The 27,816-nt window shown below is 59.2% G+C and overlaps 2 protein-coding genes across 8 annotated transcripts in view; one reads left to right on the top strand and one right to left on the bottom strand.

Annotated features, from left to right (window-relative positions):
- The first annotated feature begins 660 nt into the window (after positions 1–660).
- Positions 661–13,037, top strand: HSD11B2 (hydroxysteroid 11-beta dehydrogenase 2). 5 transcript variants are annotated; one of them, XR_005017503.1, is made up of 7 exons: positions 670–1,044; positions 4,549–4,761; positions 4,878–5,063; positions 5,170–5,307; positions 5,522–5,605; positions 8,741–10,667; positions 12,664–13,037. XR_005017503.1 is itself a non-coding variant. In XM_036834237.1 (7 exons), exons 1-6 carry the CDS (start codon positions 780–782, stop codon positions 8,911–8,913), a joined length of 1,059 nt encoding a protein of 352 aa, XP_036690132.1. In that variant the 5' UTR covers positions 670–779; the 3' UTR covers positions 8,914–8,924; positions 10,546–11,563. The 5 variants fall into 5 exon arrangements, 3 of the variants coding, with proteins under 3 accessions (XP_036690129.1, XP_036690132.1, XP_036690130.1); XR_005017504.1 differs by lacking the exon at positions 12,664–13,037 and adding an exon at positions 11,338–11,563; XM_036834237.1 differs by lacking the exon at positions 12,664–13,037 and having other exon boundaries at positions 8,741–8,924; positions 10,546–11,563.
- ATP6V0D1 (ATPase H+ transporting V0 subunit d1) overlaps positions 6,947–27,816 on the bottom strand; it is a 38,808-nt gene continuing 17,938 nt past the window's right edge. Inside the window, exons 2-8 of one of the 3 annotated variants that reach the window (XM_036834238.1) lie at positions 21,783–21,954; positions 13,049–13,227; positions 11,572–11,651; positions 8,148–8,225; positions 7,846–8,022; positions 7,659–7,736; positions 6,947–7,562 (exon numbers count right to left, since the gene is read on the bottom strand). In XM_036834238.1, the coding sequence (XP_036690133.1) occupies positions 7,401–7,562; positions 7,659–7,736; positions 7,846–8,022; positions 8,148–8,225; positions 11,572–11,651; positions 13,049–13,227; positions 21,783–21,954 (926 nt within the window). In that variant the 3' untranslated portion in view covers positions 6,947–7,400. Of the gene's footprint in view, positions 7,563–7,658; positions 7,737–7,845; positions 8,023–8,147; positions 8,243–11,571; positions 11,652–13,048; positions 13,228–21,782; positions 21,955–27,816 lie in introns of all 3 variants that reach the window. The other 2 variants (XM_036834240.1, XM_036834239.1) reach the window with 2 other exon arrangements.

Here is a 27,816-nt window from a genome sequence, read left to right on the forward strand (position 1 = left end):
GGCAGAGACTCTCGCGAACCCGGTCGGTCACCCTCCTCCCCCCATCCCCCTGCCCCAAATCGGTCGGTGGCCACGGGCAGCTTAGGTGTGAGAGCACGTCAGGACCTGTGTGCTAGGCACCTGCAGCGGCGCAGGGCGTCGGAGTACGTTACGTGTGCCGGCGTTGGCCGCGGCTGCCTGGTGAGGGCGAGCTGGTTGCCCGCGGTGTTCCGGCAGGCCCGGCGACCGCGGCGGTGCTGTCAGTGTGGGGAACTTGGATGGAGGTTGCGCGTGTCCTCAGGCGTCCCGAGCAAGTGTGACCTGTGGATGTGCTCACCTGGGAGCCGCGGCTCAGCCGCCCAGAGCGCGCGTGTCGGGGCGCAGGAGTGAGCGGATGCGGGGCACTAGGGCTAGACCGACCGGACCTCTCCCGGACGCGGCGGGTGGCGAGGCCGCTGCTCCTCGAGCAGCAACTTTGGGACTCGGTTCCGGCTTCTTCGAAAGCGGATCTGGCCTCGGGGGCGGGGCAGAGGGCGGGAGGTAGAGGTGGGGGCACCTGCCGGGCAGGGGGTGCGAGGAGAGAAGTAAAGGAAAGCCCCGCCCCTTCCCCGCCTCCGCTCCGCCCTCGCCCCCGCCCCCGGGGCTCTTTATAAACTCGGCCCGAGGGCTAACAGAGAAAGCGAGTATCCCTCCCGCCCCTGGCTGGTGTTCTGCACCTCCCCGCGGCCCGGCCCCGAGTCCCAATCCCTGCTCTCCAGCCCGGCCCCTGCCCCGCCCCGGCCCAGCCCGGCCCGGCCGCCATGGAGAGCTGGCCCTGGCCGTCGGGCGGCGCCTGGCTGCTTGTGGCGGCCCGTGCGCTGCTGCAGCTGCTGCGCGCGGACCTGCGTCTGGGCCGCCCGCTGCTGGCGGCGCTGGCGCTGCTGGCCGCGCTCGACTGGCTGTGCCAGCGCCTGCTGCCCCCGCTGGCCGCACTTGCCGTGTTGGCCGCCACCGGCTGGATCGTGTTGTCCCGCCTGGCGCGCCCGCAGCGCCTGCCCGTGGCGACTCGCGCGGTGCTCATCACCGGTGAGTGCGCGGGGCGCGGAGCGCGGGGATTCCAGGTTCGAGGGCGGGACCGGACACTCAGAGGGCTCCCCGTGGACATGCCAAGGCAAGGCGGGACCCCTAGTCCAGGAGTGGAGGAGTCCCTCTCCCCTGGGTGCAGGGAACCAGCCAAGTAGGAAGAGCAAGGCACCTCCCCCAAGTCCGGGTTAACTACCTGTGGCTTCGGGGAGTGTTGGAGGGAAAATGAGGCAGGGAGCGGGCAGGTGCGCAGGGGAAACTTGTAGCTAAGAAAGAAGAAGCCTTCTGGAGTTTGGGGTTTATGCTATGTCCCTGTCCAAGAGAGCAGTCTTCAGACAGAGGACACTGCTCTGAGGGACTTCAGAGGATGGTCACCCTTTGAACTCTGCCTAACATCCCCACATGGGAGGTCCCATCTCCTCTTCCCTGGGATTAGAGGAATAGGCTTAGATAAAGAGTTGGGACCCACAATTGGCTGGGCTCCTTGGAGTCCAGAAAAGCTTGAGGTCATCATGAGGGACAGCTGGGCATTCAGCTGCCTCTCAGATCCCACCACCCAAACCTAAATTGCTGAAGTAGCTGTCCAGAGTCTGCACCCAGCACGCCACCACCATTCCTCCTGGTTCTCTGTGCCCAGGAAGGAGGTGAGGTCTTGGAAAGCTGGGCTCAGGTGCCTCTGGCCACCTGGCTGAGCTCTCTTTGTGTGGAGCAAGGAATAAATCTGTCATCAGAAGGAGGGAAGGAGGAGCTGAGGCCCAGCCTGAAGTGGGGAGGGGGACAAAGGCCAGTGGGCACTGGCTCCATTGTATGGGGGAGGGGCAGCCTGGTCTCTCCCCTAAGCCCCATGGCTTTGGACAGGCGCCCAGGGCTCTGCCCTTGCAATGGGCCTGGGCTGGGGGCAGCCACTGGCTGACTGGCTTCTCAGAGACCTCAGTCTAGCAGGCGGCCCTGCATGATCAGATGGAGCTGGAAGAACTTCCCAGAGGAGGCCATCCTTGAGCTGGGCCTCAGAGGATGGGTGGAGATAGGTGGAGTGTGGAAGGTGTTTTGGATCAGACAAAGGGTGTGGGATAGAAGCTTGAGGCAGGAATGAGCATGGCCTGGGCAGGGGACAGTCAGTAACCAGTCTGGCTGCTGAGATGTGGTGGGATATGAGGTTGTTTCCTTGGAAGGGGCCTTGAATGCCTGGCAAGAAGCCAGAATGTACTGAGGCAGGGTGAAGGTGGCATGAGGGTTTGGGCTTCAGTTAAGATGGTGGAGACAGAGCAGGGCTCAGGCTGGATGGGAGAGACCTTAGTTCAGGGTGGAGTGTGAAGTTTCAAGGGACCCCAGTTTTAGTGGTTTAAGGAAGGAGAGATGACAGATCTACTGGTATCAAGCAGGGAGCTTCTTCCCCCAGGGATGAGGCAGCTCCCCTCCTGCCCGCTAATTAATGAGTTATCTCAACAGGACCCAGGCCATCTGCAGATACTAGTGACCCAGGCAGTCTTTCCTGGGATCTCACCCCAGGCCTTTGTGCTGCCGCTGTTACATCTCCTAGCCTCGAGCCTGGGAGTGAGGTGAGAGGAGGGATGCCTTTTGTGACTTGGGCTGCCCTCAGCTCTGGTTGCAAAGCCCCGTGAGGGAGGAGGGGAAGAAGACTGCCCAGCCCACCCCATGTAAGCATCAAGAGTAGGCCTCCAAGCTTCCCAATGCCCCCAAACTCTGGGGTTTCCTCTCTCACCACTGACTGCAAGACAAGTAGGTGACCAGGCCCTGCCTCACCTGCTAGGAACGCTGTGTCTTGAGGCTGCCAGAGCTGCCACCCACCCCTCCCTGAGAATGCTCCTGAGAGCCGCCGGCCAAGGCTACCTGGGGAGCTCAGCCCTGGGGTCAGGGTTTGGGTTGAGTGGCTGGGTGCCTTGTGTGCACAGCTGTGTACTGCTGGGGTCTCATGGGAGTGAGCCCATTGTTGTTCACGGCTCACTGCACGTAGGTTGGAGTTATGCGCAGGTATCCAAATGTGTGTGCAGGTGAGCAAGAGGGTGTGAAAGGCTTGGGTGACTGTGTTGGGACCGCAGAGCTGAGGTTCTGGAAGGCCTCAGTTTCCCTGTGAAGGGCCTATCTGCTCTGGAAGGGAGCTTAGGCAAGTGGGGACGCACACACACACACACACGCGCACACACACACACACACACACACACACACAAGGGCGCTCACTCCCCTCCCCCAGCCAGACTTGCCCAGGAAATACTCCTCAGCTGGGGCTGGCTGGTGGGTCCCCAGCCACACAAAACCCAGCTTGCAGCCCCCTGCCTAGCTTTGTTCTCTGCCTTAACAGAGGGGACAGGGCTGAAATGGGGGGAACTGGTTGTGCAGAACCACTTTGCAGCTTCTGCTCAGCAAGACCACCATGGGGGCAGGCTCCAGAGAGCCTCCTCCCTCACTGCTCCCAGCCCTGGTTGGCCACCCGTGGAGCCGGATTGGAATGGGAACAATCAAGGAAGCAGGGGTTTGTCAGACCCACTTGCTGGCTCTACCTGGTGATTCATCTCTCTACATACCAAAGACAGAAATTAGGCCTCCAAGAGTGGTAACTGACCTCAGGTCACACTTGGTGGGCGTGGGAAGGGATTCTAACGCAGATCTGTTCTTATCTTCATCCATTGTGCCCCTGTCCTGGGGGCAAGCGGTCTGGGGCTCAGAGAATGCTCCAGTGTTGCCACTGATTGGAATTCCAAGGGTGGTGGTCAGGGGTGAAGTGCAGATGGGCCTCCAACTTGCCTAGAGCCAGGAATAATAGTAGAGGGTGTTGAGGCTGGAAAGGAAGGTGGATCTCAGGTTGTACAGGGTCTGGATGATGGGAATAGAGGACTTCGGCTTCATCCTAAGGGCTGTGGGGAACCTTGGAGAGGTTTTCAGCAGCAGAGGGATATTGTCATTTTTGGAAGGATCCCTCTGGCTGCTTCGGTAGAGAATGGATTCAAGGGGGCAAGATGGGACAGCACTACAAAAGGGGGCTGCTTCAGTGTCCAGGTAAGAGGAAGACGCCTGGGCAAAGGCAGTGAGAAAGGAAGGGAGTCTGTGCAGTAATACTGTGCATGCGAGCCGAGGCCTGATATCGACCAGACAGAAGGACATCAGAGCTGGGACTGGGTCTCAGCTGGGACTGGCTGACCTGCAGTAGAGTCCTGACCTTACTATATGCTGGCTGAGTGACTTTGGGAAGCAACTTAGCATTACTAGGACTCAGTTTCCTCATCTGTAAAGTGGGGTCATAAGCCACGTTTGATGGGGTAGCTATGAGTCGTCAGGGAGATGACAGTTGTGAAAGAGTTGGTACTCAGGTGCTCAGCCAGAGGGGCAAAGCCTGCCAGAGATGGGCTTAGGAAAAGAAGGGAGGGCTGCTGACTGCTGGTACATTGGGTGTCAGAGGCCTGGATCCCATCCAGACCGTGGTGACCCTGGGGTTGTCTCAGGCCGGACTGGGCCACAGTGGGAGTTCACTGGCTGTCCTTCCCTGGCCAGGCTGTGACTCTGGTTTTGGCAAGGCGACGGCCAAGAAGCTGGACGTGCTGGGCTTCACAGTGCTGGCCACCGTGTTGGATTTGAATAGCCCTGGTGCCCTAGAGCTGCGTGCCTGCTGTTCTCCTCGTTTAAAGCTGCTACAGATGGACCTGACCAAGCCAGCGGACATTAGCCGCGTGCTGGAGTTCACCAAGGCCCACACCGCCAGCACTGGTCAGTAGGCTCAGCTCCGCCAGGAAAGGGCGCGGCTGGGCAGGTGTGAGGGGGCAGGGATCGGAGGTCTGCTGCCGAGCTGATCCTCAGCTTCCCTCCTGGCTCCATGCCTTCAGGTCTGTGGGGCTTGGTCAACAATGCGGGTCAGAACATCCTCGTGGCAGATGCGGAGCTGTCTCCAGTGTCCACATTCCGCAGCTGCATGGAGGTGAACTTCTTCGGTACACTCGAGATGACCAAGGGCCTCTTGCCACTGCTGCGCCATTCGAGCGGTCGCATCGTGACTGTGAGCAGCCCGGCAGGTGAGGGTCCTCCCACACCGGAGCAGAAAAGGTGCCCCTGCAGGGCGGGGAGAGATGCTGGAGCCCCTGGCCCAGGCTGAGCTGCCCACTCCCAATCCATCCCCAGGAGACATGCCATTTCCGTGCTTGGCTGCCTATGGGACCTCCAAAGCGGCTGTCGCGTTGCTCATGGACACGTTCAGTTGTGAACTTCTGCCCTGGGGTGTCAAGGTCAGCGTCATCCAGCCTGCCTGCTTCAAGACAGGTGAGGTTCAGGGATTTGGGGCTGGGGCCTGTGTGGTGTACTGGGGGAGAGGGGGAAGGTGGCGTGGGTGTGGTCTTGTCTGGAGTGGGGTTGGGTCTGAGGCATGGGCGTGGCTTTGGCTGGGGGCGGGTCTCAGGTTGTGAGTTAGAGAGACCTGGGTCTGGCTTTGGCTTCCCTAACAGACCCCACTCTGACCTTGCCACTCATTCCCCAGAGGCAGTGAAAGACATGGACCAGTGGGAAGAGCGCAAGCGGCAGCTGCTGGCCAACCTGCCCCGAGAGCTGCTGCAGGCCTACGGTGAGGACTACATCGAGCACTTGAACGGGCAGTTCCTGCATTGTCTGAGCCAAGCACTGCCAGACCTCAGCCCGGTTGTAGATGCCATCACCGATGCGCTGCTGGCGGCTCAACCACGCCGCCGCTATTACCCAGGCCACGGCCTGGGGCTCATGTACTTCATCCACTACTACCTGCCTGAGGGCCTGCGGCGCCGTTTCCTGCAGTCCTTCTTCATCAGTCCCTATGTGCCAAGAGCACTGCGGCCTGGCCAGCCCGGCCTTACCTCTGCCCGGGATGTAGCCCAGGACCCAGGCCCTAAACCGGGCCCTTCCCCCACTGCCCAGTGAGCAGTATGTGCATAGAACTGCTCCAGCAGAGGAGATCCCTTATGCCCTTGGTCCTCCCCTGGGCATTCTGACCCACAGGTCTGCCCCAAAGCCTGGCCTAAAGGACCCCAAACCCACCCACTGCCAATGTCACAGGCCAGGCCTGGTGAGGCTAAGGCTTCCCAGTGAACCTCCGGGCCTCTCCTGCTTCATGAGCCCAAACAGACCCTCCTGGGCACAAGGCTCCACCATGCACCTTGGAGAACCCAGCTGGATGGGGAGTTTAGTGCAAGACTCAGCTGTAGCCTTTGACAGGATCCTGCAGGCAGTGCCTCTGCAAACTAAGGAGTGACTGGGAAGGTTGGGGACCCCCCTCAGGATTATTTCTTGGCACCAGTGCCTCAGTGCTGCGATTTGAAGGGTGAATCCCACTGTTTCTTGACTGGCTCAAGAATTAGGGCCCTGACCACCCACCCCAAGCCCCCCAAGCCACAGGGAGGCTGCATATTCTACTTGCCTGATTGCCACTTTTTGAATAAAGACAAATTTTTATTTCTCCTAGAATGGGGGAGATGCTATGTTCGCCTAGGTGACAGGCTGTAGCTGTGAAACAGACTGGGCACCGCCTGGGGGCCGAGGCTTTGGGCACAGACTCTGGTTTATACCCAACCCCCTTCAACAACCTTGGGCAGATCATTTATCCATAGGTTTCCTCATAGTGAAATGGGGGTAATGACCCCAGCCCAGGGAGTTCTGGGGCTCAACGAAGCAAAGAGGGAGGCCTGGGCGCCCTCTAGAGTCAGGAGCCAGTGCCACAGGCCTGTCAGAGCCTCCAGCAGAGGAAGGGGCTAATCCTCCACTGACTTTCCCCACCCTGAGGAATCTGGCTGCACAGTGTCAGGGCCAGCCTAGGGCTGCCACCCGAGGAAGGAAGGTAGAAGGCTTAGGTGGGGGTGGGCTCAGCGAGGGTGGGGCCTGAGGGGAGTTGGGGATCTGGGAGAGGGACTAGGGCCCAAAGGAGACAGAAGACAGCTGGGCTTAGAGAGGGCAGTTTTTATTGTCTCAGAGGGGCAGAGCTACTTCCCCTATTCCCCAAGGACACGCACGCTCTATCCTGCCCCTGCGCCATGGCTCTGGGGGACCCGCTGAGGGAAGAGGAGGTTCACACTGCCCCCAGGGGTTCTCAGGTTAGGGAGGAACACAAAAGTGACCACATGCTTCTCAGACACGTCAGCGGCTGTAAACATAGGGCTGAGGGGGCCTCCTTGCTCTGGAGCTGGGGGGCTTGGTCCATCCTTGGTGGGGGGAGCAGGTGCCCAGCCCCTTTTCAGGCCCAAGAGCAGTCTCAGAGAGGGTCAGGGAAGCTGGGCAGCCACTAGGACAGTGTGCTACCCCCCAGAGCACGTAGGTGAGCCGTGAGCTTTGTCACAGCACACGCAGACACACAGGCGCACACACACACTTGTGGGGAGCCTTGGGCCAGGGTGCTAGAAGATGGGGATGTAGTTGTCAATCTTGGCCCGGTGGCGCTGGGCGATGCACTCCGCAATCCATACAATGTTGCGACACTCCTGCTCCTTGAGCTTCACAAAGGCGTAGAAAACACCAAAGTGGAACTGGTTCAGGAAGGCCAACTTGTTCAGTTTCACCTGCAGACACAGGCAGGAGTGGTGTGCAGGTGGCCATGACCAGAGTCAGGCCTAAGCCACCAACCCCTCCCTAGGATGGGCAGGGCCAGCACTCACCTCGTGCTCGAAGAATCGGTCCTCCAGGGTCTTGTCTCCAGGGTTGCTGCCCGCACCCTCGAAGAGCAGCTTGTACTCCTGGCCCAGGGGAGCAGGGGGAAGCATGAGCATGAGGGTGCTGTTGGGTATGGGGTGGGGACGTGGGTGCCAACATGCCCAACCACCGTTCAATAGCCAGGGCACTCACCGGGTAGTAGTCGGCCACGTTCTTGACCTGCTCGTAGTCGTCAGCCCGAGCCAGCTGGGCCAGGCCCTCAGGGTAGAGCCGCCCGCAGTGCGGAAAGAGCTTGGCACGGTCCTCCTTGGAAAGCTCTGTGCCGAAGGAGTTGATGGTGATGATGAAGGCGCGGCGGTCTGCTTCAAACTGTGGGGCCAGTGCACAGGCGAGGAGAGAGGGACGGGGAGGGAGGCAGCAGCCAGTCAGTTGGCAGGGCTTCCCCCAGGCCAGGGATGGGGGACCAGCAGGCGGGAGGGTGGGCAGGCACTCACCTCCAGGATGGGACACATGGCATCGGCTGTGGTCCCACCCAGCAGGGTGCAGAACTTGTAGAAGGACTCCAGGTAGGCCTGTGCAGAGCATGGGGCTTCCTCAGCCCAGGCAGGGAGACTTGAGGGGGTCTGCCAGGCCTCCTCCTCACAGTTCCCTCCTTCCCTCCCCGACCCCTTTCATGGTGAATCCAAACATCATACCCGTGGCCAGGGCAGCCCCCGTGTCAGAGCCCCTGAAACAGCCACAGATTTCCGACTGTTAATCAGCCGAGTAGCAGTAGCCTGCTGCCTCTCCCCACCCGGTTGTGACAGAACAATTTCTGGCCCACTGTCTGCTTCATGGTGCGGTGCCCTTCACACCCTCATCCCACGGAGTGCCAGGCTCAGAGAAGGGCTCTGTCTTCCCCCTGCTGCTCTGCCTGCCCTTCCCCCAAATCTCTCCTCCTCCCCTCTCTCCTCAGAAAACCACGTGTCGATGGGCCAGTGAAGGATGGTGACCTCTGAGAGTTCACGGGGATGGCCTGGACTGGGTGCCTTGGCCCCTCTCAGCACCCCACCTTAAAGAGCACCTCCTCCCTCTTCCCATCCCCTAGGTAGTTCCCAGGCATCACGCAGCAGGAACCAAACTGTACTGTCAGCCCAGCTCCTCCTGAGGGATGGTTATTGCCGGCACAGATGTCAGCCCTGCGATGTGATGGCTGGACACACAGGCTGCCGGTGGGAACAAGCACTTCCTGCCCAGGCAAATTGGATCTGCTGGGCATGAGGAGAAGCCAGGTCAGCCCAGGCCTCAGGTCCCTCCCACGACTAACTCCTGAAACTAGCTAGGCCCAGGCAGGCTTCCTTCCCTGAACCTCTCCATGTCAAGGAAAGGGGGACAGTCTCATGGCCCCCTGGGGAGCTCCCTCTACTCAGGTGCTCTGGGGTCCCACTTGGTGGCATGGCCACAAGAACTCCAGCTCTACAGGCTAGAGACTATTCTTCTGAGCTGGGGGGTGAGGGCTGGGAGGCAGGGAAAGCTTTCTGTGCCGAGGTCTGCCCTCGAAGGAGCAGAGAACATTCCACCCACCACCTGCTGATGTGGGCCACAGGTTCTACTGACCCAAGAGAGGAGGTGAGATGACACCCAGGAGTCCACGAGCCCAGGCTGAGCCTGGCCAGCAGCACTGGGCAAGCTGGGCTCAGGGGAAGGCCTGAGGTGACCACTGGGGTCACAGGAAACAAAAGTCTAGAACAGGTCAGGGGGAAAGAAGCCTGGAAAGGGAGAGTGGACCCCAGCATAGCAGAGGGCTCGCGTGGTAGCCGCCAATCCTACCGTGGATTAGTGGCACTGTTTAGTCCCTCTGGGACTATCCCCAGCCACCCCTTTCCCCGTGGCCAGCCAAGCTGGGTGTGTCCAAATCTCCAGGCCTGCCCCAGTGGGGCCTGCAGTTCCTATCCGTGGGGGAAGCCACCAGCCTTTGCCGAGCTGGACTGATCCTGGAGACGCTGACCCCAGGGTGGTGGAGACAGGTGGCATAGGCCCAGACTCTCTTCAGGAGGCTCAGGAGCTGAAGAAACTGGCAAGACCCCAGAGTCCCAGGTACCAAGGTCACCTTCCCACCCCCGTCCTGCCCCCTGGAGTCTGCCAGCCCACGTCTGCTGCACCAGCTGCCTACAGTTCCCACCCGCTACTGGGGGTCCGCCTAATCTCCCATCTGTGGCCACTGGGCTGGGACATCGCCTGACAGGCGGTCCTGGCACGGCGCCTGCATCATTGGGTCGGTGTTTACAAGCTGGTGCCCGGGCAGCCCTCGCCAGTGACTCCAGCTAGAACCAGTCAGGCCCGGTGACGGTGTGGGTGAGGCTGGGGGGACAGCCGCACCCCTCACCCTGCCTCAGGGCAAGGAAGCCGGCAGTGGGCCAGCTGGGCGGGCAACAGCACCGTGGGGGCGGGCGGGGGCCGCGGGCAGCGTGAGCACTGGCACACCTGAGCCGGCTCTCACTGCCTGCCCGCCCCCCATGGCCCCCCTCACCCCGCCCTCCCCATCTCCCTCTTTCTCTCCCTACTGGCAGGCAAATGAGAGCACTCGCTTTGCAGACAAGCTGAGCCGTGCTGCCAGTGTCTAGCAAGTGGCTTCAGGCAACCCACTCTCCTTCTCTAAGCCCTCAGTTTCCTCATCTTACAAATGGGGATACTGATGCCTACCTAGCTCCTAGGGCAGTCCCGAGGAGTAAAGAAGCCAATAATCTTCCTACCTCTCGTCTTGTCCCCTCTAGTCTGTCCTCACATTCTGGTGATACTCTGCCCTGTTGGAAACCTTCATTGGCTGACCCTGCCCACAGGATAAAATTCAAACTTCTGGCCTGGCATTCAAGACCCTGGGTGACTTGATCCTGTGCCTGCCTTTTTTTCCAGACCTGTCTCCCACTGTCCATCTGGAACCTGCACTTCCACAGCAAACTGCTTGCCGCTTGGCCCGTGTTCCACACTTGCTTCTGCATGTGCTGTCCCTCTGCCTACACTACTACAACCTCCAGGTAAGCTCTTCACCTACCTCCAGACCCTCCCTGCACCCTGGCCCAGACCCCCGCAGGGAGACTGGAGGGCCTGCGCTCAGGCTGCCACTGTGTTGGCCACCTAGCTCCAACTAGGACAGGAGAAGAGCCTCACCATGAAGATCCAAGAGACAGATGTTCTCAGGGTTAGGTCAGCAGGGCTGTTGGCCAGTGCTATCTTCAGGCCCCCTTCAGGGCCTGCCCACTACTGACCCATCAGAGGTCCTGGCTTCAGAGGTCCTCACCATGGCCAGGGCCCAGTCTGCCCCAAAAAGCCCTCACTGGTCCCTGGTCGGCCCCCTTCCTTGGCTCTCAGCCCTGCTCCTAACCTCTTTGGGCCAGGGCAGGGCTGACCCAGGAATCCCAAGCCCACTCTATTTCCAGGGGTCACCAGCTTGTCCCACAGCCTGATGGGAAGCAGAAAGTGGGTGGGGTTGAAGATGATGGGCCACGGCACTGGTTCTAGACCTGGGAACCTGGGGACACAGGGACCTGGCTATGCCTGGCTGGGTTGCTCCCCACACCGTGCTCAGGTGCCTGTCCTTGCTGGTGACAGTCCACGTGGGGTGAGTCTGAGAGCTATGGCCTGGGTGGTGGCCAGTAACCCTCCTGGATGCAGGGGGAGTGGCCATTCAGGAGCCCGCTCTGACAGGCCAAGCTGCGGAGCACCAGCCGCTCCTGCTGATTTGATCTGGGCCCAAGGGATGGAGAACCTGTTTCATGAAGTCTTGCACCAGTCACGGGAGCCAGAGAGTGAGCAGATAAGCCCCTGGGAGAGGAGCCTGGAGCAGCTGTGTCCTGTCCCAGCACCCCACATAAATCATCAGCCCACCGTGCCCATGGCCCCGCCCACCTACTTCACCACCACTGGGCCCAGGGGCACTACCTTGTAGAGCGTGTTTCGGATGATCTCGATGTTCATCTCATCAAGGTCCTGCTCTGAGATGCAGTCCTGGAAAAAAGCCGCTGGGGAGGAAAGACGTGGGTATGAGGGGCGGGCGAGCGGACTCGGCCGAAACAAGAATCGTGCTGATGTTCAACTGCCCCTGCAGGGCACAGAGGACCCCTGCCACAAGGCCCTTCTGGCTGGTAATTGGGGGGCACTCAGCCTGGTCTGGACTATTGCCTTAGAAGTGGCCGAAGCAATACTCCAGGCCATGTGTACTGACCTGAGCTTCTCCTGCCTTCTTGCTCCTAAAACTGATTTATAAAGGAGGCGGCCAGCCATAACATGATCTAATCGCCTCTGGGGCAGACCCAAGCTCAGATCATGCCAAAGAAAGGCTTGCATAAGAGGCTGTGACATCCTCCCTTCTCGAGGGGCAGCTGTGGATTCTGGGCCTGACGCCCACTTCTCTGCATCTCCCAGGAGAGCCTGGGGCCCACATTTGGAAAACCGTCCTTCTCCTTAGAACAAGGAATGAGCATGACAGCTGGGTGAGCATGGAGCAGTGACCCATGGGGCCACTGGAGGGCTGGGAATTAGAGGCCAAAGCAGGATAGAGCCCCTCGATCCCCAGGGACCCACGGACTCACTGGTCTGTTTCTTCTTTAAAGATGGAGAAACTGAAGAAACCACCAACAGCCCAGAACTAGCTCAGAGTTATTGTGAGAGATAAGATCTTGTGCAGATAAGGCCAGCAAGTAGGGCTTAGGCCTCTTAGTGCAGGACCAAGTGCAGCTTAGGGCCCAGTTGTTCAACCCTGGCGGCTTCCTGGAGGTGGTGCCCTGGGGACTAGGACTCTGGCTGTGAGGGCACTAGCTGGTGACAGCCTTAGTGCCTTCTCCCCAGCCTCCCTCCAAGGCAGGCAGGAGCCAGTGCTGCCTAGGCGGGGCCCTGCAGGAAGCTCCCAGTTCCCCTTCCTTCCTTGGCCTCTGACATGAACTCTGCATCCTGCCGGACACTGCCTGACTTGGCCCCTGGGACCTGCTTTGTGGAGGTAAGTGAAGCTCTTTGCTTCCCTCCTCTGCCTCACAGGCAGCAAGCCACTCCAGCCCAGCTTACGGCCACGGTCTGTCAGAGCTCCCAAGACTCCAAGGGACCCGAAACCCTCTCTCCACTCTCCGTGAGCTCAGCCCTCCTCTGCATTCGGAGAAATCAGACAGATTCACAAAGTGAGATGGTCTGAGTCAGGCCCTGGGGCTAGTCGGCCTGGCCCAGCAAAAGCAACAGGAAGGGAGCAAAAGGCAGGGTGAGGAGGAGAGAATGGAAAGCGAAGTGGAAGGGAAGAGAAAGTTAAGCAGCAGTGGGCGGACCTCGCTTTCTGGCTCAGGACCGCCCCCGGGGGTCCGAAAACCCCACACGGCGGCACTGACACTGATGCCACTGCCTGCCACCTCCCTCCTCCGCCAGGGTAGCTCACCCAAGGGCGTGTCCACCAGAATGGCATTGTAGAGCTCGGCGGGCGTCTGCGCAATGTTCACGGCCTCCATCTGCTCAAAGCTGCCTAGTGGGTGGCACTTGGGCACAAGCTCGGCGATAGAGCGCTGGTGCAGTGTGCCCGTGATGAGCAGGATTACGTTGTCAATCATGTAGCTGTAACTGCGGGAGGCACACAGCAGGGCGGCAGCCCTTGAAGTCCTGGCACAGCACCACACCCCTGCCCTCACCCGGCGCAGGCCACCAGCCCCTCAACGGCAAGCACCACCTCAGGCTCCTCTCCCTGTCCAAGGGTGCCCCCTCCTCCGGCACCAGAAGCACAGGACAGACATGGCCCCTCCCTGGGGGGGGGGGAGAATTCATGCCCCACGAGTGATCAGGAAGCAGGTAGTAACCACCCCCCAGGTGTGAACAGTGTTCTGGCAGGACACGGGAAGCACGTGCACGGAGGTGAGGCGCACGGGCCAGCCTGGGGGATGAAAGAACTGGGAGATGAAAGCATGTTCTGGGAAGAGGGAACAGTGTGTGCAAAGGCCTGGAAGCAATCGCTGAGTGGCGGACGCCTCAAGGAACTGAGCACGGTCAGGGTTGGCAGAAGGAAGGGAACCGGTGCAGTGCTGCCAGCAGGCTGGAGCCTAGAGGTGGGTCCTGTGGGCCCGGCTGAGGGTTCTGACTTCGTTTTGAGCACGAGGGACCCATGAGCAGGATATAAGCAAGGAGTACCACAGGCACTCTGGCTGCTGGTGGGGACAGAGGGGGAGATGGCAAGAGGAGGAGAGGCTGAGGAGTGGAGTGGGGAGAAGCTTCTCTAGGGAAAACCAGAGAAGACTCAGAGGGAGGGTCCCTGGAGTAAGGCCCCTGGTCAGTCAGGCTGAGACAAGCAGGCAGACAGCTGCCCTGTGCAGCCCGCTCCAAAGACAGGGCACTGCCTCCTCCTTTAGGGCCTGAGGAGCCACCAGGATGGCCTGGAGGAGACCCAGAGACCTGGAAGGAGCCTGGGCTCAGGTCAGTCCCCTCCAGCACAGAAGGCCCGCTCTGCACAGTGCACGGGCAGCAGGGGGGGCTGGAGAGCTGGGGAGGGGTGGGGCTACCCAGCTCAGACTTGGCAACGGGCAAGCTCTGCCTCCACCCTTTGAGACAATGCCACAAAGGGGCTGTGGCCAAGAGTTCTGTGTAGTCACCTGTGTGAGCAATGGGGTGAAGAGGGCGAGAGGGCCCCAGTCAGGCTGCAGGAGCCACAACATTCCTCCAGCTTGTCACCAGTGATGATCTCAGGGCATGAGGCAGCTGGATGAGGCCTGGGGGTTCAGCTCCAAGGCCAGAGTGGGGCTCCCACTGAAGGGTGGGAGCTGGGCTGGAGGCTGCTGCCCTGAATTGGGCACTGAGCACACCCTGGCTGTTGGGTGGGCCAACAGCTGTCCTGTGACAGTATCTTGAGGCTGTCCAAGGTAGGAAGTGGCCCCCAATTCCAAGGGAAGAAAAGTAAGGAGGTGGTGGCCTAGGCCTCAGCTCAGAGGGCTGGCTACTGGGGGAACTCCCACAGGGCCTGCCAGGAAGGCGGCAGAAGGAAGAAACCACAGCTCCTGTCCCCGCCTGACCCCCACCCCGCTGCTTGCTACACACTCCCCCAACTCCCACCCAGCCCAGTGCCCTGCTATGACCTCTGCTCTCTCGGGCCTGGGGCCAGGCAGCTGCCCTCTCTCTGCCCCCAATCTGACTGGGTCAGCCACAGGATGTGTGCTGAGAAGAGACAGGCCTGCCTTCTCAAACTGAGGGCTTCAGGCAGGGCCCGTTCACAGCCGCGAGCCGAGGGGCCCGAACGGCCAGCCTTTTGCCCCCACCTGACAGAGCTGGCAGAGTCGAGGGACCTCAGAGAGATCCCGCCAGAGCTTTGTGCCTTGGTCTCTAGCCCCAGCCTGCATTGTCCCTAACCTGGACAGCACATCCCTCTTGCCCCTGATGCCTCCAGAATCTCACGCACCACAGGACCCACCATACATCATCTCCCGCAACACTCCACCTGTGTCCCATCCAGCCCCACTCTAGCCATCGTGTTCCCTGAGACAGCCACAAAGTCCCTACCCCCGAACCCGAAGATGCTCGTTCACGCTCTCACCAGACTTTGGGCAGGGATGGGGAGAATGCTGTACCTCTTCGAGCTGTTCTATCCAACTGATCCCACAACCACCAGCATCACCAGCCCCACTGTCAGAGGATATGAGACACAGAGGCTGCAGGCCCCAGGCCCTGTCACATCATAAAGCAGAGGAGCACCGTGTCTCTTGGTCAGTGTCCATGCACCTCCACCCACGTCCAGGTTCCCATGCCTTGACTCTACACTCCCCATCTAGCCTTGCCTTCTCAGAGGAATCTCCACAAGTCAGCTTCCTTTCTCTAAACCTCTCCGCTCCTTGCACCACAGGGTATTCATTTATGTTGGGGACGGGGCTGGTGTCAGGGCCCAAGGAAGGTGCCTTGGCAATCGTCAGGGTCCTGACCCGGCTCGGAGGTGAGCCCTGTGGGAAGACTCCACTGTCTGGCTTTGCTGCTGTCCCTCCAGTGACGTGGAACAGGATGGCTATGATTCACTTTTCAGCCCTGACAGCAGATGTGAGGGCTGGTGATAGCACCCCCTGGCTGCCCCCAGACTCTCCTGCTAGAAGTCCTGGCTGGGCACCAAGGGAAATGCTAAGCCAAGTAAAGCTCCCCAGCCCCTTCCAAGGCCCTCTTCTAATCCAGGCTAGGCCAGCTTTGGATGACCCTATGCCAGGCCCAGCGGCTCCCTCCCCCGGGTCAACTGCAAGGTTACTATGGCAGTAGCCCCTGTTTCTCTCCCCTGCCCAATGAGAGCCAGAATCTCCTTTCCTGGGATGAAAGGAGGCAGGGCATGGCAGAGATGATGCCGGCCCAGCTGTCTGCTTTTCCCCCAAGGTGAAGGCCTTCAGCAGGCAGGGAAATCCTCCTCCTCGTCTGGCTTGAGCTGCTGCCTCCCTGCCCCCAGAAAGCCACTCCACCAGTCCTCCCTTCATTTGGCCTTAATAGGAGAGTGTGAGTTTCCAGCTGGTCAGCATCTCCCTCCAGAGGAAGACAGTTGGGGAGTGGACAGGCGTCTGCCCGCCAGGCCAAAGAGGCCCTCTTGGGGTGGGAGTAGGGCAGTCTGTATTGCTCTGCCCTGAGGCCCTCCCTCACCCTGTGCCTTCAAGAGTCAGCTTGGGGGCTTCCCTGGTGGCGCAGTGGTTGGGAGTCTGCCTGCCAATGCAGGGGACACGGGTTCGAGCCCTGGTCTGGGAAGATCCCACATGCCGCGGAGCAACTAAGCCCGTGAGCCACAACTACTGAGCCTGTGCGTCTGGAGCCTGTGCTCCGCAACGGGAGAGGCTGCGACAGTGAGAGGCCCGCGCGCTGCGATGAAGAGTGGCCCCCACTCGCCGCAACTGGAGAAAGCCCTCGCACAGAAACGAAGACCCAACACAGCCAAAAATAAATAAATTAATTAATTAATTAAAAAAAAAAAAAAAAAAAAAGAGTCAGCTTGGGCCGAAAGAAGTCTTGGGATGGGGTTTAGAAAGCCACTTCCTCCAAGAAGTCTTCTCAGCCCCTAGCCAAGTCCTGTCCCTCTGCTGTTCCCTTTGGCGCCACCTGCTGGAGCATGATGGCTTGCTCCCATGGTCTCATCATTTGGCCCCGGGGGCCAGGCTTGGCGCTGGATAGGCCATGATGACTACCCGGCCAGTCGGCCCATCTACAGCTCCCAGCAGAAGCTGCTAGTAACCGTACCTGTGCTCAGTCACATCTGGGTCCTACAGAGCACTGCCCAGGTGGAAAGTGAACAGAGATATCAAGCTGTGGCTTCAGCACATTACCTGTCAAGCCTCAGTTTCCCCTCTGCAATTAGTATGACTGAAGTACAGCCCCCAGCAGAGCCAGTGACGCCCTGACCTTCTCCTTATTAAAATCCTGCCCCTCTCCTGAGGTCCAGTTGGGTCCTCCCTGACCCAACCTGAGACCTGAGACTCCTGAGCATCAAAGGGCGCCTGCATACTCTCCCTCAGGCTCAGAAGAACAGTGTCAGTGCTGGCTCTCCCTCAGGGCCGGAGCCGGGTCGAGCCCAGGACCCAGAAACCACAGCAGGCCTAGCGCCCCAGCCTACAGAGACCCTGCTATCAACTCAGAAACGGTGGTTGTGGACAGTGAAGGCTGGGGGGCCAGAATAGGGAGGCCTAAGGACACCTGATACCCGCTGTGACCCAGCAGAGCCCAAGGTTTGGAAAATGTGGCCTGGGGAGAGTGGCGGGTGTGCTGACAGGCCCACTGGGTACTTGAGGCCATTGTCCCAGGACAAAGCTTCTTTCCAGCTGCCCACTCCAGGCTGGTGGCACTGAGGCCCCTGGCACAGTAGAATATGAGACCTCACCTCCCCCAGATGGTGCAGGTCACCGTGCCCGGGCTCTGCCAATGGGTACCTGGGCTTCAGGCAGGTGCTACACACTGGGGACGGCCCCTCCAGGGAGGCTCACTCATCTAAGGACAAGGCCTTTGGGGCCCACCTGGGAATCCCCAGAGACCAACTCACTTCTCCACAAGCCATTCTCTCCCAGCTTCCCTTCTGGGGCCTAGTCTCTCATAGGACGCCATATGGGATGGCCCAGATCAAAGTCTCCTCTGAAGCTCAGAAAACCCAACAGAGGCCCTACCCCATGTCAGACAGCAAGTGAATGGCTGAGTCTGGAAGGAGCCCTTGGTACAGTGATGTATTACATGTTATCACCATGAAATTGAGCTGAATCATCTCAAAACCACATGACTGATGACAGTCTACTTCAGAGGGACCTCTCTCACTCAGGGCCTGTCTACCACACATGAGGCAGCTGCCTCCACTCTGGCCACCCACTCTGAGTGGCCTCTCGAACCCCATCTGACCCTCGAGTCCTCTCAATGCTGAAGCCCCTGGTTCCATTTGTGGCAGCTGCCCACAGGCCTCTCCAGAAGCTATCTGCACCACCACTGGTACCCATCCTATTGCATCCATAAGTCTCCCTCCCTCTTGGCACTGCGCCTGGCCCAGAGCTGAATACTGGTCATGTGTGTTGGCTCAAGGCTGGCTGGGATCTACAAAAGCACTGGACACTGTCTCTCACACAGGAGGGCAGAGGAGACCTTGCCCAGCTTCTGCTTGCACACCTGCAATGACAAGGAACTCACTGCCTCCTGCAGAAACCAGTTCCAGCCATCCTGGGGCAGCTCCGAAGGCGACTAAGAGATTCTGAAGTCTGGAGCTAAGATGACCTCTGTGGTGGTCCCAACCTCCGCCCCAGCTGGGCCAGCTCTGTCTGTGGGCAGCACTGGCATTGTTCCCTCAAGCCCCCACACCCAGGATGGGGTATCTAGCTGACGCGTCCATCACCTGGGGATGGCGCTCTCCTTTCCGGTAACATCCCTCTGGACATCTCTAGGGTATCTGCCTCCTTCCCAGAGGGTCACAGAGCCAGGGGCTCCGTGCTCCACCTCCACATGTATGGTTCCCCCTGCCTTCCCCCAATTCTTCTTTCAAATGCCCTTCCCTTCAGCCAAACAGCCCCCTCCTCAGGGAAGCCAGTGGTGAGTCCCTGGCCTGGGGAGGTCCCCTGGACAGGCCCCTGTGGAAGCCTTCACCCCTTTCTGCAACACTCCTTACTCCTGGGATGAGCCAGGGTGGAGGCGGTTATGGAGGTGGTGTGGAGGAGGAAGAGGAGGAGCAGCCGGGGAGGTAGGAGTTAAATCAAAGAGACACCATGAGAGGAAGGAGACTGCTGGAAGGAGGTAAGATGGATGTGGCTCCTATTAGGTCTGGAGACCCTGGCCACATGAAGGTCAGCAGTGACCTCAGCCGGGGCCTTTGGTGGAGTGATGGGATGGCTGGAAGCGGACTGGAGGCTCAGGATGCAGGAGGTGAGAGAACACAGAGGGAATGTAAAAGTGCAGGCCGCACAAGATGGGTTTTTAATGGTGTGAGAGATTTGAACGTGTTTAGATGCTGTTGGGAAGAATCTGGAAGGGAAGGGGCTGCACAGACAGAAGTGCAGATGAGTGGCCCTCAGGGTTCAGGGAGTGGGGTGAGGGGACTCAGGACATCGGCAGAAGGACCCAAGAGAAGAGGAGGGTACCTCTGCCATTGGAACAGGGTTGGGGGGCACAGACACAGTGCTGGGAGGTGGACTGGCTTCTACTGTCTCTGTGGAGGAAGAGGTGGGCCATCTACCCAGAGAGAAGGCTGGGGGCAGGCGATGAACGGTGTTTAAGATGGGGAGGTGGTCTTCCCACCCTCGGTGGGGAGCTGCAGGGTGCTGAGTAGGGAGAGCGAGTGGCCAGCTGGGCAGGGACAGGCCAGGCCAGCTGAACTGGTAAGTGTGCATGTCTGGCAGCAGGGAAAATCCACCCAACACTGGCTTCCCCAGCTCTGCTCCCGGCAGCGGAGGTGGGGGAGGGCGCCTCGAGGCTGGAGGCTGCTGGGCTTCCTCCAGGGCTGGGGAGCTGCCAGCCGGGTGGGACCATGAGATGGGCGGCCAAGAGCGCTGCGGATGCTGGCAGAAGAGTGCTTGAATGATGGACCAGGGAACCTCAGCTGGGGAGGGAGGAAAATGAAGACAGAAGGGGTGGCGGGGGAGGAAGCAAGGTCCAGAGCCCTGCTGAGTCCGGAACCCATGTCCCACAAGGGGCTGAGAGTGGGCTGGAAGGCCTGAAGGCTGTGGGTAGAGACGGGGTGCCTGACTCAGCGATTTCAGGGCCGGAGCAGTTCCAGGTGGTGACATGTTCTTGGGCAGCCATCGTGGGGGTGGCTGAAGTGGAGAGCAGAGGAGCAGGTCACTGGAGATGACGAGGTCATGAACGAGCAGCCACAGGCTCAGACAGGCTGACACGTGGCTGCCGAGCTCTTCCTGAGACAGAGCAGGACTGAGGGGATGGGAAGACTGTGAGCCACAATCACCCATGAATGGAAGGGGCGGGGAAGTGACAGCCTGCCACAGGATAGTGCTTGGCTGCTTTAAGCATGCTTGGTGCTTGCAGCCAACCTCCAGCAAACAGCTGGCGGCCATGCAGCCTCAGTCACGCTCAGAGCCCTCTCCAGTTTCATGGCCTGGCAGGCTAAGACCAAGCCTCTGAGGGCACCAAGACAGGCCAGGGGCTGGCAGCACAGGCAGGTGGCCAAGCAGGCAGCAGGATGGATGACATCTGCCCTCTGACCACTGGCATGGGGTCGGTCTCCTCTGGCCAGCCTAGCTAGCAAGGCCAGAACATTCACCAGGAAGCTGAAGGAGCCCTGTGCAAACAAGGTGAAGGCTCGGCTCTGGCAATAAACGCACTGCTTCCTGGTATGTCCTTCAGTTCTGGCCTTGGGGTAAAGGACACCCAGGCCCAGGCTAGGGGTTGACTGACAGATGGGCACTGCAGTATGACCCCCAATGTGGCAGCACGAGACACATGCCATCTCTGGCCTCCTGCCCAGAAGGACCATGTCGGCTGTACCCTGACGGGGGCCAGGGCAGTATGATATGGATCCAGCCAGGACAGCAGGGAGGTTCCCCGGAAGGAGGCTTGTGGCCAGGAGACAGCCTGCTTCCCAGCCTGAGCCCTTCAAGTGTCCCAGCCTGTGGCCTCAACCCAAGGATAGAGCCCTTCTGGTTGCAGCCCCTACTTGAGCAAGTGGGTCTCGAGTAAATGGCTGCTCCTGGCTGGGGGTGGGAAGCAGGCCAAGCAGCAGGCATCCAGCCCTGTCCCTGCAAGTGTAAGTGTAGGAGGTACGCCAGGTCCCACGGATCTGGGGGTCCCACCAGCAGGGAAGGGTTAAAGCTAGACAGTACACAGAAGAGCGCCTGGAAAGGCTTCCCCACAACACACACTCACACTCCAGCACTGCACAGCACGCTCATGTAAGCCAGCCACCGATGTCTCTGTCCACCACCTGCGCTGGGCAGCCCCCTGGGCCAGGGCCAACTCTTTGTCCACCAGGCCCTGGCTCATGGCTCCTGGGCCATCCTGGCAGAAGGGGCCTCTCTATCTCCCTGTTTCCACAGGCACACCTGGCGAGCAGAGGCTGTCTCGTCCAAGTGCCCTCCCCAGCCTGTAGGTCTCAGGGTCCTTTCCTCTTCTCCAGGAGCTTAGTGAAGGCAGGGTTGCACCCAAGGATTAGACATGAAGAACGCTGGGCAGCCAAGGGTTGTTAGCATGGGGGCCTGGGCCAGAACTGGGAAAGGCGGCCAGGTGTTCAGCACCCTCTCCGCCTTGCCCCGCTTCTCCCTGAGACCCAGGGCCATGGTCAGAGACGACAGAGGACAGCCTCAGCCCACACAGGGTCACAGGGCCTGAATGGTCCATCCCAAAACCTGACTCTTCAAAGCTCTACCCATCCCCCGACCCCATCATGGGCAGTGGGGGCCTGGTGAGTGTTCAGGGTGAGTGTTATAGGGTGAACGAGGGAAAGGGCTCCTGTCATCCCTGATCCCTGTTGACACCAGGGACGCAGGGAAAGCAGCTTCATCCAGCACTACAGCGTGGGACACTCGGGCCTGCCCACCAGATTCCCAGACAGCAGTGAAGTGGCTGGTGACCCCATTTTATAGGTGGTGGCCTGGGCCCAGCATTGTTGAATGAGCAGCCCAGCCACCCAACCCAGGAGGACCCTGCTGACAGAGGAGCTGCCCCATCCAGTGGGGGGAAAAGGCACTATAGAGAACACTCACGTAATGAAGTCCAGGAAGCTGGCGAGCGGCTCATAGGCATGGTTCCTCATGTGGCGGAACTCCACCACCATCTTCTCCTTGAGCCGGTCATCGATGACGGACACTGTCAGCGGTGATGCCTCATTGGCCAGGAAGTTGCCGTAGTCAGTGCTCTGCAGGTGCAGCTTCAGGTCTGAAACCCATGGGTGGGGGGTGAGAGCTGGCCGTGCTGAGCCTCCCCAGGACCCCAAGTCCCTGTCCTCACCCCGACTCTGGGTCCCAGACCCTCTCCTGCAGTTGTGCCCTGCTGCTACCCTGACCTCCTGTCCCTGCCTCCACCTCCCTGTTGGCTCAGAGCCTACTCCAGGGCAGTCAGGCCAAAGCCAGGACACTGGGCCCCAGAGTCCAAGTACAAGTAGAACCACTGTTCCCCCAAACGACAAGAAAACCTGGGAAACCCCAACCCAAGGTGCCATTCACAACCTACAGCCTTTGAGGCTCTCCTGCATGGTGGGCTCCAGGATGGCCCTAACTTAAAGCAGAATAAGACATGGGCCCTACCCTCCAGAGCCTCATGGTTAAAGGAGCAAGCCAACGTACCCCCAGGCAGAAACAATGCATATGAAATGAAGGACATGCCCCAGGCCAAGGGTAAAGTGGAGAGGGCACCAAGATAGGGCTGAGAGGACACTCCAGGCTGGGCCAGGCAAAACGCAGGGACAGGAAAATGCAAAGGAAGCAGCTAGCAGGATGGCATGAGTGAGGAGTAGCCTAAAGGGCAAATGAGTGGTGTGAGGGGGAGATGAGGCTGAGGAGAAAGACTGGCCTTGCCTGAGGAGTGGCTGGAGGCAGGCAAGCCAGGCCCACGGGCTCTCCTGAGCTCTTCAGAGCAGGGGTGAGGGAAAAGGGAGGAGAGGACAGAGCGGAAGGGCCCTGGGGAGGCAGAACAGGTGAGTCCCAGGGGAATTGTGGCAACAACCTGCCTCGCAGCTGTTGCCTGTGCATCCTATCCCCCAGTCTCTTCTCCACCCAGCAGCCAGAGCGATCTTAAAACACCAGGCAGACCCCATCACGCATCTGCACATCCTCACCTCAGGGCCTTTCCCTGTCCCCTTGCTTGGAAAGTGATGAGCTCTCCTCAAATGCCCGTCTTCAGAGGCTTCTCCTATAGCCCCATCACTCTGTCCCTTCATTTGTGCCATTTTTCTTTGTAACACATCACATCCCACCTGGCACGGGGCACATAAACCACGATAGCAGGGACTCTGGGTCACTGCAGTATGCTAGAGCCTAGAACACAGTATGTTCTGGTGCATTTTCATGTTCAGTAAGTAACTGTGGAATAAATGGAAGACTGGGAAGAGGGTCAGTGAAGACAGCAGGAGGGTTTGCTCCTGGGCTTTGAAATGGGAGACACTGCGGTAGTGATGGCAGTACCAAGGACAGTGGCTGAGGAAGGACCCATGTGTGCATATGCATGCAAGTGGGGATTAAGGCCCAACAGCGGAGGCTGGCTTCTGCTGACTGAGGAATACATGCTTTCTGTGCCCTGGAAGGTTGCCCAGAGGATGACAGGAAGGGTGACACCTGTGAACATTTCCACAAGCACCGCCCCCCTTGCCCCGGCTTAAGGCCTCCCCGTGTGTCTGTGGACCTGGAGGGCCATGCTATACCGGGCTGCTTAGAGAGGAAGGGCGAGTGGGGCACATCATCGCTCTACAGACTTAGGGGATCCCTGTGGTGCCCCTCCTCCTGTACCCCATCAGGAGGAGAATGCTCCCAGCCCAGAGTCAGGTGTGCCAAAGAAGAGACGGAAGAGTATATGGGAGGGAGGCGTGGAGGGAGGGAGGAAGGGAGGGAGGGGTGCGTACCGTCGGAGTGGCCACTTTCTACCTGCACCCGGGTGGCAGTCAGCACTCCTGTCCTCTGTGGCTCCTGGGCACTCAGAGTGGACTTGAACCTCATGAGGCCTGCAGGAGGCCTTCATCATCCACTGCCTTTGCTATCGCTCTACCATTCACACCTTTTTTCCGGTGGCCACCCAAAAGGGGGACAGAACTGAGGGCAAGGTGGAGCAGGGAGAAGCCACCAGCCCCCTGCTCTGCCCCGTGGACCCCACTGCCATTTTGCCCAGGAGGTGTGCACACTCCTCCATCCTCACCCCCGGCCGTCTGCTGTGAGCCCTGCCCTGGGTCCATTCTTCCCCCTCCTCACCAGTGTGGCCAAGGCCCACCTACACCTGGAATAAGGCATGGGGTAAGAAGGTGCTTTGCTCAGTAATGCTTGAGTTGTTGCAGTATTTGATTAACCATTTGGTTGTTACAGAAAAATTCTTAACTCTAATTGAGGAATTTCACTGTATTAGCATAACCCTGTATTTCCACCTCTAGTGATGGGTTTTACAAACTAGCTTTTAATATCCCTTACTCTAGATAAGTGCACAAGTATTTTGTGTTTTTTTTTTAAAGAAACATGGGGGGCTTCCCTGGTGGTGCAGTGGTTAAGAATCCGCCTGCCAATACAGGGGACACGGGTTCGAGCCCTGGTCCAGGAAGATCCCACATGCTGGGGAGCAACTAAGCCCGTGAGCCACAACTACTGAAGCCCACGCGCCTAGAGCCCGTGCTCCACAACAAGAGAAGCCGCCGCAATGAGAAGCCCACACACTGCAACGAACTGTAGCTCCTGCTCACCACAACTAGAGAAAGCCCGCACGCAGCAACAGAGACCCAATGCAGCCAAAAATTAAAAATAAATAAATAAGTTTATTAAAAAAAAAAAAAAGAAACATGGTTTACTTGCACAAAACTGATAAGTTTTGAGAGATCATTAATGCCCTCGAAGTGGTTTTTGTGGGTATGAAACAAATGGTGAGAATATGAATTGGTCCCTCTTATTTTCATACTGAAATTAACTCTACTTAATTTATCAAGTCATGTCATATGCCCTGCTTTTACATCTTTTATCTATCAGTAAACATTGTGATACTTGAAAAAACTAGTGGGCAGGGAGTTCTGGCCCGGGCAAAGTAGGTGCTCCAATCCCCACTAGGGGAAGCCACAGCGTGGACAGCAGCTGGAAGCCCAGGCCGGGATGTGGTGTTCTGGGTCAGACGGTCTGGCGCAGCAGCTGCCAGCTCAAGCCTGTCCGTTTATCCATCCAGCCACTGCAGCCAGCAAAGAGCCCTTCTCAGGCGGTGACAGGCCACAGCCAGGGCTTGGAAGCCATACCAGATGCACAAGGCAAAAAGCAGGGCAAAACCCAGTCCTCTTGGCAGGAACCCTCATGCCAGTGGTCCCACTATTCTCTGGGACAGTGAGTTTGGGCCCTGGACCCCAGCCCGGCCTCCTGATTCCTATCCTCCAAAGCATCCAGGGGCCAGGCCTCCCGACACCCCCTCACCTGGCATCCTTGCACTTGCTGCCGGAAGGCTTCCCCAAGTGCCGTGCCACACCTACACTAGAGCTGCCCGAGCTCTCCAGTCGCGTGAAACCTCTGTGCCCCAGCCTCACCTGCTCCACGGGGCTGCCCTCCCTGGGCAGGCTCGCTCCCCAAGTGCCCCACCACCAAGCACCCTCTCTCCTCTCCAGCCCCCACCAACTCCATTCAACACCTGGCACTGATGAGGTGAGAGGCAGCATCCCAACACAAGGCGGGAACCAAGACCAACTCTAACTGGAAACAGATGGGCCCTGCTGAATACTTAGCGCCATGCCAGGAGCAACCTATGTGCTGGACCCGCCAGCCATGCCCATTTCACAGACTCAAAAAAGGGAAATCAGAGGAAACATGAAACGTGTCCAGAGTCCCACAGTCAAGCATAGAGAGGCTGGGGATATAGATCAGACCTGGTGGATTCTCTCCATCCCCAACTCTGGTCTCCTCTCCTCCCCCACCCCTTACATTTTTGACCATTCTCCCATGGCCCTTGGCCCAGGATGGGCCTTTCAGATATGGACCCAGCTGCCCAGGCAGACTTTAGTTCCAGAAGAGCTGGCAGGTGGCAGAGAGGTAAGAGGGGCCACGGCAGGCCCCTCCACAGCCTCGGAGGCAACCTGGACACTCACCGCCCACCTGACAGGGGCCCTAGACTGTCATGATTCACGGATAACCCCTCTGGCATCACTTGTGGTGCCAGCCATTCCTTCAGAAGCTAGTACGTGCGAATAAGAGGGGCAAATAAAATAAAATTTAAAAAAATAAGATAAAATAAGAGGGGCAAAGCTGATGGGTGGACTCTCCTTTGCATGCCCCCCCACCCCTGGGTCTTAGCATGGGCCTTAAAGCAAACATCCTTGTGTCTTGGCTACTGCGTTCTGCTGACGCTGCATCTGGGGACTTGGCTGCTGGAACACAGACGACCGGGTGGTTTCTGCTAGTGTTTGTCGAATCAGAGCAAACCTGGGAGATTCTACCGAGAATCCTGCCCGAGGCCTGAGGAGTTTTCCTTACCAGGAAACTCATTTTTAAAAGCCCCCAGTGACGACATCAGAGGGCCATTCCAGACCACTTCCCCTGGCCAAGACCCACTTCTCCCTGTGACCCAGGGTGAGGGGACAGCCCACCAGCCAAGAAGGCAACTTGGAGGCAGGCAGGCTAGCCGATTCTTTGGCTCAGACCACACAGGGCTTCTGAACCAGCTCTGACCCTGTTCAAGAAACCTGGCGGCCAGGCCCAGTGGCTGGCAGCCCCAAGCCCTTTCCACAGTCCTCAGGGCTGGGACAGGCCCATTAGAAACCAGCCCCCTCCCCTCCAGCTTCCTGCTCTCTCCGAGGGATGTGGAGGAGGTGTGACTGGGGGTGGGATCAGAGCATAGCAGAAGAGGCCTGGAACTTGTTGAGAGCTTTGTGGGAGACTCGGCCACCCAGCCCTGGCCCAGCCCCCGAGGGCAGACGAGGACGCCAGGGGCTCTGGGAAGGCAGGGGCTAATTCTGCTCTGTGCCCTGAGCTGGGAAGCCTGAAAGCCTCGGTGACAGCCCGAGAGCCCCAGACGTGCCTGGGCTGAGGCGTGAGCAGTGTTCCGGTTAGCACAGATGTGGGGACTGCTCTGGTCTACCCATAAGCCCAGCTGTCTACCCCAGATCCTCCCATCCATGGCCCAGCATCAGGAATGTCTGGCCAGTCTGGGATCTCTCACAGCAAAAGACTTCCTCAGAGGCTGAATTCTCATGTCCAAGAAGATGCTGCTGCTGTCAGGAAGTTCTCTCTGCAGTACGACCTAAAGCCCTCCTCAGAGGAAGCCAATCAGCTCAGTTTCCCGTTGCCTGCAGCCTCCCCTGAGGGCCTTGGGCCAGCTCCTCAGGGCCCCTCAACCCCACCCAGGACCCTCCCAGGCCTCCTCTGCTTCCCAGTGTTGCCTATCCCAATGTTCTGGTGACTATCCCCCCAACTTCACTTCCTGGGGCCGCTCAGGCCTCCTCACCACCACGGTGCCCTTTTGCTGGTCTCCTGCCCCACATCTTGGCTCCCAGCTCCCAAGTCCACTCTCCATACCATCACCAGAGTGTTGTCTTCCAACTCCAACGTGTCGCTCTCACCTTTACCCAGCAGCCCCTGTGGCCCCAGAGCCTGGCCTCCTCCCCCCAGCCTGTGAGGCCCCACACCCTCAGCCCTAGCACTGCCTCGGCCTTAGCCCTTGCTTGACTCTCTGCTCTACCGGTGCTATTCTCCAGTTAGGGCGACCTGCTTGTGATCTCTGGCCCAAGCAAGTGCTCCAGGCAAGTCCACAGGGTGTCCGCGAGAGAAGCCCTTGAAGTCCAGGAAACAGGGCTGCTTCCTCAGGCCCAGCCAGAGAGGCTGGTTTGGGAGGGCACACCCCAGCCTGGCAAGTGAGAGCCCTGCCCTCCCTCCTCCACAGGGCACCCCTGTCCACCTTGAGACTGTCTGTGTCAAAGACCATTGCCCTGCTCCAGCAGGATCCAGCTGAGCTCTTTGAAGGCGCCTGGGCAGGTTGTAGTCCAACACCCACCTGGCATGACTGTTCCTCCCAGGGCCATGCCAGACTCAAGGAGGCCCCATAGCTGCCGCCTGTCCCTCCACTGCCTGCCAACCCCCT

The sequence above is a fragment of the Balaenoptera musculus genome, chromosome 19, assembly GCF_009873245.2.
Source record: "Balaenoptera musculus isolate JJ_BM4_2016_0621 chromosome 19, mBalMus1.pri.v3, whole genome shotgun sequence".
Taxonomy (NCBI): Eukaryota; Metazoa; Chordata; class Mammalia; order Artiodactyla; family Balaenopteridae; genus Balaenoptera; species Balaenoptera musculus.